A 14,527-nucleotide genomic window follows, 5' to 3' on the forward strand; every position below is an offset into this window, starting at 1 on the left:
TAAAGTTCCATCAATCTTGTTTATCTTTTTAAAGAACCAGCTTTTTGTTTCCTTCATCTTTTGAACAGTTTTTTTGGAGTCTATGTCATTTATTTCTGCTTTTACCTTTACTATTTCATTGCTTCTACTTGCTATTGTTTATTTTTGTTGTTGTTTGTTTTCTGTTTTTTACATAGTTCTTTAAGTTGTAGGGTTACTGTAGTGTTAGAGAGTCAATCAGGTATTTTTCTTGTTTCTTGAGATATGCCTGTAGTGCTGTGCACTTCCTTCTTGGGACTGCTTTTGCTGTGTTTAATAGATTTTGTGTTTTTGTGTGTTCATTTTAATTGGTTTCAAGGAAGTTTTCATTTTTTTCTTGATCTTGTTGGTTACCAATTTTTTTGTTTAATAACATGTTATTTAGTCTCCAAATGTTTAAATGTTTTTGTGGTTTGTTGTTGTTGTTGTTGTTGTTGTTGTTGTAATTTAGTTCTAGTTTCATGCCATTGTGATTTGAGAAGATGCTTGGTATGATTTCAATCTTTTTAAATTTGTAGAAACTATCTTTGTTTCCTAACATCTGTTTTATCTTTGAGAATGTCCCTTGTGCACTTGAGAAGAATGTATATGTTGTAGTTTTGGGGTGAAATGTTCTGTAAATATCAGTTAAGTCCAACTGATCAAGGTTATCATTTAAGGAATCTGTTTTTGTTAAGATTTTTTTCTGGAAGATCTATCCAGTGGTGTCAGTGGGGTGTTAAATTACCCACTACAGTCGTATTACTATTGATCTCTCCCTTGAAGTCCTCCAAAAGTTTTTAAATATATTTTGGTACTCCCATAATTTGTAGATGTATGTTTACCAAGAGTATATTCTCTTGTTGGATTGATCCTTTTAATATTATGTGCTGACCTTCTTTGTCTCTTATTATGGCCCTTGTTTTGAAGTCTATCTTCTCAGATATGAATATTGCTACAACAGATTTTTTTTTTTTATTTGCTTGGAAAATTATTTTCCATCACTTCATTTTCAGCCTGTGTGGGTTTTTTTGTTGTGACGTGAGTCTCTTGTACACAGCATATATATGGGTCCCATTTTTTTCTCCAATCAGCTACACTATGTCTTTTGATTGAGCATTTGAGCCATTTACATTTAATGTTATTATTGATATTTAGTTATTAGTTGCCATTTTTATCTTATGCCTGTGTTCCTCTGTCTTTCTCTTTCTGTTTCTTATTTTTCTTACAACAGTTCCTTTAGCATTTCTTTCCGTGCTGGTTTTCTGTTGCTAAATTTCTTTAGATTTATCTTTTTCTTTTATTTGTGAGGCTCCTTATTTCTCCTTCAATTCTGAGTGATAGCCTTCTGGTTAGAGTTGTCTTGGACTCAGATCCTTGCGTTGCACTACTTTGTACACTTCATACCACTGCCTTTTGGCCTGCAGTGTGTTTATTGAGAAATCAGCTGTCAATCTAATTGGAACTCCCATGCAGGTAACTCTGTCTCTCTCGTTTTCTTTAAAAAATTATTTTTGTCTTTAATGTTTGCCATACTTTATTATGATATCTCTAGCAGTGGGTGTTTTGGGGGATCATCTTCCTTGGACCTTTTTGTCTTTCCTGAACATGTGTGACTATTTCTTCAGTTTAGGGAAGTTTAGTGTCATTGTTTCTTCAAACAGTTTCTCTACTTTTTCTCTGATTCTGTTTCTTCTGATACACCTAAAATGTGAATGTTGTTGTGTTTTGTATTGTCCTATAGCTCCATTAAACTCTCATCCTGTGTTTTATATATTTTTTTAATTAGCGCTGCTACAAACATGGGGGTACATATATTCTTTCTGATTGGCATTTCAGGCTCCTTAGGGTATATTTCTAAAAGTGAGACCATTGGGTCAAATGGCAGTTTAATTTTTAATATTTTGAGGTAACACCATATTGCTTTCTATAGTGGCTGCACCAGCCTGCATTCCCACCAGCAGTGTACCAGAGTCTCATTATCTCCACACCCTCGTCAACACTTGTTTTTTGATGATTTATTGATGGCGGCCATTCTGAGAGGTGTGAGGTGATACCTCATTGTTGTTTTAATTTGCATCTCTCTGATGATTAGTGATGTTGAGCATTTCTTCATATATCTCTTGGCTATTTGTATGTCCTGTTTGGAGAGGTGTTAATTTAGTTCCTCTGTCCATTTATAATTGGGATTTTTGTCTTCCTTTTGCTGAGTTGTATGAGCACTTTATATATTTTGGAAATTAACCCCTTATCTGATGTATCATTGGCAATTATGCTCTCCCACACAGTCAGTTGCCTTTCCATTTTGGTGGTTGTTTCTTTTGCTGTGCAGAAGCTTTGAGTTTGATGTAGTCCCATGTGTTCAGTTTCTCCCTTGTTACTGTTGCCTTAGGTAATGTATCAGTGAAAATTCTGCTGCATATGATGTCATAAATTTTGTTGCCTACATTTCCTTCTAAAATTTTTATGGATTCATGAGTCATACTTAAGTTTTTTATCTATTTTGAGTTTATTCTTGTGTATAGTATAAGTTGGTGTTCTAGTTTTATTTTTTTGCCGGTACCTGTCCAATTTTCCCAACACCATTTATTGAGGAGACTGTCTTTTTCTACTGTGTGCTCTTGCCCCCTCTGTCAAATATTAATTAAGCATATTGTCTAGGGTCCACTTCTGGGTTCTCTATTCTGTTCCACTGATCTATATGCCTGTTCTTGTGCCAGTAACAGGCTGTTTTGATTACAGTTGCTTGGTAGTATAATCTTAAATCTGGTAATTGGATCCCTCCTACTTTGTTTTTCTTTTTTCAGATTGGAGTGGCTATTTGCAGTCTTTTTTTGATTCCATATGAACTTTTGAGGTATTTGTTCTAGTTCTGTGAAGTATTTCATTGGTATTTTGATGGGAATTGTGTTTAATTTATAGATTGCTTTGGGTAATATGGACATTTTAATGTTAATATTTCCAATACATAAACAAGGTATATGCTTTCACTTTTTCACTTTTTTATATCTTCCTGTATTTCCTTTTTCAATGACCTGTAGTTTTCTGTGAATAGGTCCTTTATTTATTTGGTTAAGTTTATTCCTAGGTATCTTAATTTTTTTGCCGTGATGGTAAATGGGATTATTTTCTTAGTTTCTCTTTCTGTGAGTTCATCATTGGTGTATAAGAATGCCATCAATTTCTTGAGGTTAAATTTATATCTTGCTACTGTGCCAAATTCATTTATTAAATGTAGTAGATTTCTGAGGGATTCTTTGGGATTTTTCATGTATATTATCATGTCATCTACAAATAATGACAGTTTCACTGCCTTCTTTCCAATTTGGGTACCTTTTTTTTTTTTCTTGTCTGATTGCTGTGGTTAATACTTCCAGTACTATGTTAAATAAGAGTGCCAAAAGTGGGCATTCCTGTCTTCTTCCTGTTCTTAAGGAAAATGCTTTTAGTTTTTGCCCATTGAATATAATGTTGGCTATAGGTCTTTCATATATGGTCTTTATTATGTCGAGATATGATCCATCTATTCCCACATTGCTGAGTGTTTTGATCAGGAATGGGTGCTGGATTTTGTCGAATGCTTTTTCAGTGTCTATTGATATAATCATATGATTGTTATCTTTCATTTTGTTTATATGGTGTATCACCTTTATTGATTTGCAATATTGTACCAGCTTTGCATCTCTGGCCTGAATCCCACTTGGTCATGTTGAATAATTTTTTTTGATATATTGCTGAATTTGATTTGCTAGTATTTTATTCAGGATTTTGGCATCTATGTTTATCAGGGATATTGGCCTGTAATTTTTTTTCTTTGCATTGTCTTTTTCTGTATCTAGAATTAGAATTATGTAGCCTCTAAAACGAGTTTGGAAGTCTTCTTTCTTCTTGAATTTTTTGTAATAGTTTGAGGATAATGGGTATTAGTTCTTCTTTGAATGTTTGGTATAATTCCCCCATGAAGCCCTCTGGGCCTGGGCTTTCATTTGCTGGTAGAGTCTTGATTGCATCTTTAATTTCTTTTATTGTTATTGGTTTATTCATGTTTTCTATTCCTTTGTAGTTCAATTTTGGAAGACTATGTATTTCTAGAAATTTGTCTATTTTGCTTAGATTGTTGTATTTTTTGACATATAATTGTTATATTTGTTAATGATCCTTTTTATGTCTTTGGTGTCAGTTATTATTTGTCCTCTTTCATTTCTGATTTTGTGTATTTGGGTTCTCTCCCTTTTTGTGTTTTTGGTGAGTCTAGCTAACGGTCCATCAATGTTTATTTTTTCAAAGAACCAGCTCTTTGTTTCATTGATCCTTTGAATTGATTTTTTTGGGTCTCCATGTCATTTATTTCTGCTCTGATCTTTACTATTTCTTTCCTTCTACTTGCTCTGGGGTTTTCTTTTTGTTTGCTTTGTAGTTCTTTAAGTTGTGAGGTTAGATAGCTTATTAAAAATTTTTCTTGACTCTTGAGGTAGCCCTGTAGTGCTATAAATTTTCCTCTCAGAACTGCTTTCACTGCATCACATGGATTTTGTTATGTTGTGTGTTCATATTTATTGGTTTCTAGGAAGTTTTGAATTTCCTCCTTGATTTCCATGGTAATCCATTCACTGTTCAATGACATGCTATTTAGCATCCATGTGATCAAATGTCTTTGCATATTCTTTCTGCAATTGATTTCTAGTTTCATGCCATTGTGATCAGAGAAGATTGTTTTTATGATTTCCATCCCCTTGAACTTGCAGAGATATATTTTGTGTCCTAACATGTGGTCTATCTTTGAGAATGTCCCATGTGCACTTGAGAAAAATGTGAATTCTGCAGTTTTGAGGTGTAAATCTCTGTAGATATCTATTAAATCTATTTGCTCTAGTGCTTAATTTAGCATCTATGTTGCCATGTTAATTTTTTGCCTGGATGATATATCCAGTGATGTCAGTAGGGTGTTGTAGTCCCCTGATATGATTGTATTACTATTGATTTCTCCTTTGAAGTCCTCCAAAAAAATTTTCATATATGTTGCTGCTCTTATTTTGGGTGCATATATGTTTACCAAGGTTATATCTTCCTGTCGGATAGATCCTTTCAATATTATATAGTGTCCTTCTTTGTTTCTAGTTATTGTCTTCATTTTAATATCCACTTCATCTGATATGAGTATTGCTACCCCAGCTTTTTTTCCTTTCTGTTTGCTTGAAAAAAAAAATTTTTTTTTTCATCCCTTTACTTTCAACCTATGTGAGTCTTTTGTTGTAAGGTGGTCTCTTGTAAACAACATATGTGTAACTTATGCTTTTTTATCCAGTCAGCTACTCTGTGTCTCTTTTTTGGAGCATTCAAACCATTCACATTTTAGGTGATGATTGATATGTACTTATTTATTGGTATTTTTGTTTAGTGTGGTTATATTTTTCTTCTTATTTTTTCAACTAATTACAGCAGTCCTTTAGCATAATTTGCAGTGCTTGTTTGGTGTTAATATATTCCCTTAGCCTTTTTTGTTTTTGTTGTTGTCTGGGAAGCTCTTTATTTGACGTTCTATTTTGAATGATAGCCTTGTTGGGTAGAGTAGTCTTGGATTCAGATCCTTGTTATTCATGACCTTGATTATTTCATGCCACTCCCTCTGGCCTGTAGTGTTTTTGTTGAGAAGTCAGCTGAGAGCCTTATGGGGTTTCCTTTGTAGGTAACCTGTTGCTTATCTCCTGCTGCCTTTAGGATTCTGTATTTGTCTTTAATTTTTGGCATTTTAATTACTATTTGTCTTGGTGTGGGCCTGTTTGGGTTATTCTTACTTGGGGCTCTCTGTTATTCTTAAACTTCAATGCCTTCTTTCTTCTCCAAATTGTGAAAGTTTTCTGTGACTATTTATTCGAGTATATTCTCTAACCCTAGCCAATTTCTTCCTTTTTGGGGACTCCTATGATGTTATTATGTTTTTAGTTGTCCCACAGTTTTCTTAAGCTAGCTTTCTCTTTTGTCATTGCTTTTTCCTTGGTTGATTTTTTTCTACCCTGTCTTCTAATTCACTGATCCGGTTCTCAGCTTTTTCTACTCTGCTGGTTAGTCCTTCCAATGTGTTTTTTATTTCTGTTTTGTCATTCTTCATTTCCACTTGGTTGGTTTTCAGTGTTTCTGTATCTTTACTCATGGTGCTGATGTCCTTACTCATGCTGTTGAGCTTCCTCAAGATCATGGCTCTGACTCTACCTCTGATAATTTGATTAGGTGCATTTCATTGTTCCCATCTTTGATAGAGTTCTTTTGTTCTTTTATTTGGGATTTATTTCTTTGTTTCACTATTTTGGTCTCTGTGTGGGTTTGGAAGCCTGTCAATTTTTTCCTGTGGTTGTTGGTGTTCTGCTGTTTGTGGCTTCTTCTACTGGATTTGGATGAGCCGGGGTGGGCCCACGTTAAACATCACTGTCAAGTGTTACTTTCCTGGATAGATTTGCAAACCCAGGAAAGGTTCAGTTATCCTCTAGCTTTTACTTGTAGGCTAGTAGTCTCAGTTACTCAGTGCCCTGGAATGTAGCCCTGGTGTTCTGCATAAGAGGATTTGAATGGGATAGAAGATGGTTTATAGTAAGTCTCAATTTGCATTTCTTTGCCTCACCTGGGTAAGGCTGAATCTTTGAGCATGTGGGGCTGCTGTTTTTTCCCACAGCTCTGGAAAAGAGCACACTGCCCACCATCCTTTGTGTCCACCACTCAGCAAAAACTCTGAGTGCCCTCCAAATCCCATGTGTCCCCATAGAGTTTTAGCCCAGTCTGCCCTCCCTCTGCCATAGTCCACCTGTGAGTGGCTGTGGCTATTTTTGCACTCTGTCTCAGCTCTCTGCACTCTGGAGTGGGCTTGGTCTTTGTTCCCCAAGGGTTCTGCGCACAGGTAAGATTGCTGCTTTCTGTGCGCTCCCAGCCTGCCACCCTCTTGCACCTCCGCAGATCCTACCTGTGTCCCTGGTTATATGGTCCTGTCCTGCTGCTTTTCTGTTGCTGTTTTCAATAATTTGTTTTTATTTTAGTTGTAATTCCCTTTTGGTCCTGGGAGATAGTTTGTGTAGTTTTCGTTCACTCCACCTATATTTTCACATGCTCTCATCCTGCTTTTTAATTTTTTCCCCCATTTGCTGCTCTATTTGGATTTTTTTTTTCTACCTTGTCTTCTAAGTCACTGATTCAGTCTTGACCTTCTTGTAATCTACAGTGATACCTCGGTTCTCGAACATAATTCGTTCTAGGAGGACGGTCGAGAACCAAATTGTTCGAGAACCGAAGCAATGAAACCCAATAGGAAATAATGGAAACTGGATTAATTCGTTCCAAGCCCCAGAAAATGCCTATTTACTGGCCTAATTTGTATATAATATGTAGAAAAACATAAGTCTCAACAAGAAATAAAAGTGTACAGTATGTCTAAGGGTTAAATTCAGTGTAAAGCGTGACTCTCTCCACAAAGCGTGACTCTCTCTCTGCACTCACACTGATGACGCAAGCAAGGCGCGCTGGGCCGAATGAACGCCATTCGGCTCAACTCGACTCATCTCGGAAGTTCGAGTTCCAAATATTTGTTCGGATTCCAAGACAAAAGTTTCTCGAATCTCCTGGTCGAATACCGATTTGGTCGAAATCCGAGGCATTCGAGAACCGAGGTATCACTGTTACTATTGAACCCTTCTAAGGTATTTTTTATAACAAGGATATTATTATTTATTTCCTTTTGATTTTTATGCATAGCTTCTACATTTTTTTTTTTTTTAATCCTCACCCGAGGACATTTTTTCCATTTTTTTGTTCAGGTAGAGTGGGAGGGAGGGTGGGAGGGGGAGAAGGAGAGAGAGGAGAGAGAGAGAGAGAGAGAGAGAGAGACATCGATGTGAAAGGGGCACATCGAGTGGCCACCACCCGCACGACCAACCAGGGCCGGGGACAAACTGCAACCGAGGTACATGTCCTTAGCGGGAACCGAACCCGGGTCTCTCAGGACCGCAGGTCGGCGCTCTAACCACTGAGCAAAACCCGCCAGGGCTCTACCTTTTTTTCAAAGCTGTAGTAGTTCTTATTAAGTTGCTTGTAGTTTTCACCAAATTGTTAAGCATGTTTATGATCATTGCTTTGAATTTTTTTTTTTTTTTTTTATCCTCACCCGAGGACATTTTTCCGTTTTTTTTGTTCAGGTAGAGTGGGAGGGAGAGAGAGGAACAGAGAGAGAGAGAGAAACATCGATGTTAAAGGAACACATCGAGTGGCTGCCACCCGCACAACCGACCAGGGCCGGGGACAAACTGCAACCGAGGTACATGCCCTTAGCGGGAACCGAACCCGGGTCTCTCAGGACCGCAGGCCGACGCTCTAACCGCTGAGCCAAACTGGGCAGGGCCATTGCTTTGAATTTTTAATCTGACAAGTTTCTTTCTTCTAGTTCCTGTAGTTCTTTTTGTGGTGATTAGTTGTTTTTGTTTTTTTTTCCATTTGGGTGTTTTTTCTTTTTTTCACCATTTTAGCAATCTGGCAGTTCTAAGCCCAATGAGGGATGTTGTAGTATGTAGGCAGGTTGGTGTGTATCAAGTAAGGATGTTGTGCCACCCAGCCTATTTTGATGTATGGCACCTCTTACCTGCTGTGGGTCTTGGAAGATTGACACCTGGACACTAGTATTGGTCTGTTATGCAGATCTTGACTCCCTGAAAGTTGCTGCTGCTTGGGCTGTGGCACCGTTCCTGATCAGCTTCTGGTGATGCTGCTGGGAATCAATCTCATCTGTTAATATGTGCTGTTGCTGCTTGGGATGCATAGGTCCAGGTACTGTGCTTCTGGGGTGCTTGGGTTCTGCTGGTATGTTGCTTGGGTGTGTTCTCATAATATGTTTGGTATTAGGTTCCACTGGCATCCTGCTGGGTTCATGGGTCCCTCTGGTATCCTGCTAGGGTTCCTGGGCCCCTCTGGTATCCTCCTGGGGTTTGTGGGTTCCACTACTGCCCTACTGGGCTTCATTAATCCTTCTGATGCACTGCTGGGGTGCATAGGTCCTGCTTATGTGTTGTTGGGTTACTCTCCTGCCTGGTGGGGTTCAGTTCCTGATCAGTCACTTCTGGGGGCTAGTGTTAGCTCCCAGTTTGCACTGCTACTGCTGCTGCTGTTGCCAGTGGGTGTTCTCAGGTCCCAGTCATTTACTGCTGTTGAGGGCTGAGGATGCTCCACACCTGGGACATGCTGCTGCTCAGGGTTGGAGCTCTATTCCAACTCCACTTCTGCAGTTGTCAAAGGCAGGTCTCAGCTGCCCTAGCCCTGCTGCTTGGGCTGGGGCACTGCTCCTGATCAGCCTTTGCTGATGCTACTGGAGATGCATTGCAGCTGCCAATTTGAGCTGCCTATTGGGGGTGGGGCTCTACTCCCACCCAGACACTTGTTGTTGGGGGCAATGCCGGGTTCCCAAGCTGGTGCTAGTGCCGTGAGCCTCAGTGAGCTGGTCAGCAAACCAGCACTGCTGTTGGGAGTGGGGCTTCAGCTCCTGGCCACTTTTAGCTACTGCAGCAGACACCTTTATAGCACTGCTACTTTGCCCTGACCATGTTGACATAGCTGAGTTCACTGGACCAATGGTACAAGGCACTCTGGTGGACTCAGATCACTTGGCCCTAGCCACTCTCTGTTTCCTCTTCCCGGGGAAGACCCAGGATCTTCCAAAATGGTGTAGCATCCTGGCCACTCGGGAAATTTTGCTGATGTGCCAGGACATCCAACCGTGGTAGCTGGCTGCTTTCCTTCCACAGCATAGGAACCTTCTGCCCCATGTTCTGTCTTCCTGTTTTCTATTTTTTGTTTGTTTGTTTGTTTTTCAATCTTTTATTGAGTGACTTTGTGTCTACCCTGCCTTCTAATTTGCTCTTCCAGTCCTTGGCTTCCTCTACTTTGCTGGTTATTCCTTCCAATGTGTTCTTTATTTTTGCTGTCATTCTTCATTTCTATTTGGTGGTTTTTTATTTCCAGTTGATTGATTTTCATTGTTTCTATATCTTTACTCATGCTGTTTAGCTTTCTCATAATCATTACTCTGAACTCTAGCTCTGATAATGTGCTAATTTCATTTCATTTATCCCTTCTTTTATATAATTCTCTTCTTCTTTTATTTTGAATTTGTTTCTTTGTTTCACCATTTTGACTGTCTCAGCAGGTTTTGGAGCCTGTCAAATCTTACATGAGCATGTCAGTGTTCCATTGATTGTGGCTCCCTCTACTGGGTTTGCATGAGTATGGAAGGGACTATGTTAAACACCAATGTCTAGTCTTACTTTCCAGTGTAGAGTTGCAGGCCAAGCAGAGATTCAATTATCCCACTGCTTTTGCCTTCATGGTGACTTTTAGTCTCTGTTACTTAATGAGCCTCAGGTTGTAGCCCTCAGCTGAATGAAAAATGCCTGAGGTGGACAGGTCAATTGTTTTCCCCTGTGTTATTTATAACTCTTCAGGAAGTTATTTTTCCAGTGTGGGTTATTGGCTCAGTACAGGGTTCCCAGCCTCAGCCTTCAGAGCTCAGTCCACAGAGCCAGGACATCCAACACTGAGGGTCAGTCCCAAGGCTCAAAGCCTTCAGGTACTCATCCCTGCCTACTGAGTTTATTGAAGTCTTTGGCTGTTAATGAGCCTTACATTGCACTTCTCTGGGCAATGTGATGTTAAATTCTTGAGGGAGGGGCAGCTGCTTCTCTCCAAGGCTAAAACCACTCTGATGGGGCTACTTGACACAGATGGCTACTGAAACATGGAAGCATAGGATCTCAGGCCTCTGCCTTCACAGCTCAGTTCCCAGAGCCACAGTCCCCAATACTGAGAGCCAGCACTGAAGCCCAAAGCCTTCAGAAGCTTTTCTCTGCCCATTGGCTAGCAGGTAGTGTCTAGCTGTTAATGAGCCTCAGGTTGCACTTTTCCAGGCTGGGTGGTTTTAAATTCCTAAAGGTGGATCAGCTGCTTCTCCCTCAGTCTACAGCCACTCTGGGAAGGGGCTCTTTGAGGAAAATGGCTACTGTTCTTTGGGGGAGTGACTCAGCATAGAGCTCCTGATGATCTCCTTCCCAGCTCCTCATTTGCACAAACCCCTGATTCTCTTCACACAGTTTCAGTCCAGTCTGCACTCCCTCTGCTGGAACTCAAGGTGAGTGGCTACAGCTGTAATTTAGTGTACTGGCTCTTCAGGGAAGTGCTGGTGTTTCCTGTGTCCATCACCAATGGACAAAACCTCTTCTGTGGTTATTTTCTCAGCCAGATGTTATGTGGGCACCTTTCTTTGTTCCACTACCTTTGTGCTGGGGAGCAAGCCTGGGGTTTTAACCCTCTACTTCTTAGAGGGAACTGCTCACAACTAATACAACCCTCAGCTGCTGCCTATGGGCACCCAGACAGCCCTCTTGTGACTCAGCAGCTTCTACTTGTCTCGATTTGTGGTCCTGTTTATTTCCCTGGTTATAAGTGTTCTCTCCAGCTGTTCTTCAGTTGTTTTTCCAGATGACATGTTTTTATTTTAGTTGTAAGTCTGTATAACTTCCATTCACTCTGCTGCCATGTTGGATCTCCTTGTCATTTATTTTCTAAATATGTGTGGGATGTTATTCTAAACCCTTTCTTCTTTGGTTGTGTGTGTTTTAGTCATGAACCTGGAAGATTCCATCTCTATTGCAGATTTACAGTCTTATTTTCCCTGTGCACTGGTGCCATGCCAATGTGATTGGCGTTACCTGTGAGTTTCAGGATGTCTGGTGACCATCAAAAGTTTCTCTAGATCTGCAGTGGTTCCAATTTCTGCAGAGTCTTTTTTGGTAACAGTGACTTTACAGAGATGCCAATAATCAGTTTCTGCTTTACTCTGGGCTGGCTGCTCTGATAGAGCCTTTTTAAAATTGGATGATTAGATGCTCTGGCCAGTGTGACTCAGTTGGTTGGGCATCATCCAGTGCACTGAAAGGTTGCTGGTTTAATTCTGGGTCAGGTTGTGGGCTTGATCCCTGGTAGGGGGCATGCAAGAAGCAGCTGATCTTCACTTTTACATCAATTACGCTTTTCTCTCCCTTCCTTTCTATCTAAAAATATTTAATTAAAATATCTTTAAAAAATTAAATTGGTGTATTAGGTAGGACTAGAATATCATCTCACTGTCCTAGGTGTGGTGCATATTGTCTGAATAGTATACCTGAAAGAACAAGGGTCTATGAGATTAGATCTTTTTCAAGTGTAAGTTTCTTGTCTTATCTCTGTTTTCTTCTTCTGCAGGAGACATGGTTTTCATGAAGCAAGTGTGACCCTGAAGTCGAGCCTTGCAGCACAGCCTGACACCCAACTGGGCAGGGAGAGCACCATGGATGGCATAATTGAACAGAAGAGTATGCTGATGCACAGCAAAATTAACAATGCTGGCAAGAGGAATGGCTTAATTAATACCAAAACCTTTATGTCTGAGAACAGAGATGGCCTGGTGTCTCTTTACCCAGCACCCCAGTACCAAAACTGCCGGCTGGTGGGCAGTGAAGCATCAGCCACCCTGGATGACAGCATGAATGAGTCAGTCCAGCAGCTGCTGGACCCCAACACCCTTCAGCAGTCAGTGGAGTCCCACTACCATCCCAACATCATCCTCTACTCGGAGAGCATGCTGCGTTCCTGGAGGGATGGCATGGCTGCTGACTGCTGTGAGACCACATTCACTGAAGATCAATCACCCACCAGAGAGAGCCTGGAGTACCTTGATGGAAAGTTTATTGACCTCTCAGCTGATGACATCAAAATCCACACCCTCTCGTATGATGTGGAAGAGGAAGAGGAATTCCAGGAGCTGGAGGTCAGAGGATATATTTCTCATAGGCTTTTGGGAATGAAATGTGGTGATTTGGTGGTAAGCCATGAGTGCCTGGAAAAAAATCAGGAATGAAACTCGTGTGAGGAAATGCAGAGAAACTGAAGCATATTTGGTGCCCCTTAGCATTTTAATATTGGTAAAAGATGGGAGGAGTGGAGAGAGACTAAATGATCATGATCCATTTAGGGCTTCACCAGGGATTCTGATAAAAAATGACCTAAGGTAAAAGCTGTGGGGATGGAGTACAGGTGTATATAAATTTTGCCATCACTAGCATGTCACTTGAGGACTTCCCTTAATATCCTACCGACAGGAAAGAGAGGTCATTAGCAAAAGTGAGCAAAGTGAGAGAAGGGAATGTGGTACTAGCGCAACAAAAGGCTAAAAATGCATGTGTGGTGACAACTGGAGAAGTATTTCTGTTGCCACACAGGCAAGGTTTCCTTGTGTGGAAACTAAGGGATCGCTGGTATAGCTAAAACCTGCTGGAAGAAGTACTAGAATTGATAGCCTAAAGGGAGGGTGAGTGAAATTTTTGCAAGAGTCACTTTTTCAGTAGACTAGAAAGCAGATAAGGGCTTTTGGGTTACATTCTTAGAAACATTCACATTGACATGGTGCAACATGCACAACAGCCTCTGGCTGTATAGCTTATTCCTTCCCCTTTGATAAAGCCTCACATATGTAAGGGTAAAAGTGAATTGCACAGATCTAAACAAAAGCCATGTTTGTCAACTAAGAGTTGACACCAGAGGCTGGAAAAGAAGAACCAGATTTCCTGGGAAAGGCTGAAGAAAGCAAAAACAAAGAGATTCAATGTAGAATAAGACCCATAACCTTCGGGCCTCAGACTAGGTAGAAAGCTAGTAAATTTACAAGGTACTGATTGGCCAAGACCAGAAGTGTCAGGATTGGAGGTAAAATGAAATCCAGAAGCAGCTGGAAAGAGATGTTCTTTTTTTTTTAATTGAATTTATTGGGGTGACATTGGTTAACAAATTTATGCAGATTTCAAGTGTACACTTCTATCATACATCATATGTATATTGTACTGTGTGTTTACCACCCCAAGTTAATTCTCCTTCCTTCACCACTTATATCCTCTTTACCTTCCTCTCCCTCCCTCCATTCTACCTTCCCTCTGGCAATCACAATACTGTTGTCTGTGTACATGAATCTTTCTTCTTATTTTTTTTTGTTTATCCCTTTACCCTCTCACCCAGTCCCAAACACCTCCCCTATGACAGCTATCAGTCTGTTCTCTGTATCCATGAATCTGTCTTCATTTTTTGGTTAATTTTGTACATTAGATTCCATATATAAGGGAAAAAAATCTCAGACATTTCTAGTAGCAATATTTGTTCTACTACATCACCCCTGGCAAGGGAAACAAAAGAAAAAGTAAACAAGTGGGATTACATCAAACTAAAGAGTCTTTGCACAGCAAAAGAAAATATCAACAAAATGAAAAGGGAACCCACTGTATGAGAGAACATATTCGCCGATGATACATCTAATAAGAGGATAATTTCTAAAATATATAAATAACTTATAAAATTCAACACCAGGAAAACAAGCAATCCAATTAAAAATGGGCAAAGAACCTGAAAAGACACTTCTCCAAAGAGGACATAGAGATGGCCACTACACACAGGAAAAAAATGCTCAAGGTCACTAATTGAC

General features: G+C 39.9%; 1 protein-coding gene across 2 annotated transcripts in view; it reads left to right on the top strand.

Moving 5' to 3' along the window:
- Window positions 1–14,527, top strand: part of SYNDIG1 (synapse differentiation inducing 1) — a 394,531-nt gene that overhangs the window by 134,952 nt on the left and 245,052 nt on the right. For both annotated transcript variants that reach the window (XM_036245078.1, XM_036245077.1), the window contains exon 2: window positions 12,262–12,826. In XM_036245078.1, the coding sequence (XP_036100971.1) occupies window positions 12,347–12,826 (480 nt within the window). In that variant the 5' untranslated portion in view covers window positions 12,262–12,346. The remainder of the gene's footprint in view (window positions 1–12,261; window positions 12,827–14,527) is intronic.

The sequence above is a fragment of the Molossus molossus genome, unplaced genomic scaffold (genome assembly GCF_014108415.1).
Source record: "Molossus molossus isolate mMolMol1 unplaced genomic scaffold, mMolMol1.p scaffold_m16_p_6, whole genome shotgun sequence".
NCBI classification, from domain to species: Eukaryota; Metazoa; Chordata; class Mammalia; order Chiroptera; family Molossidae; genus Molossus; species Molossus molossus.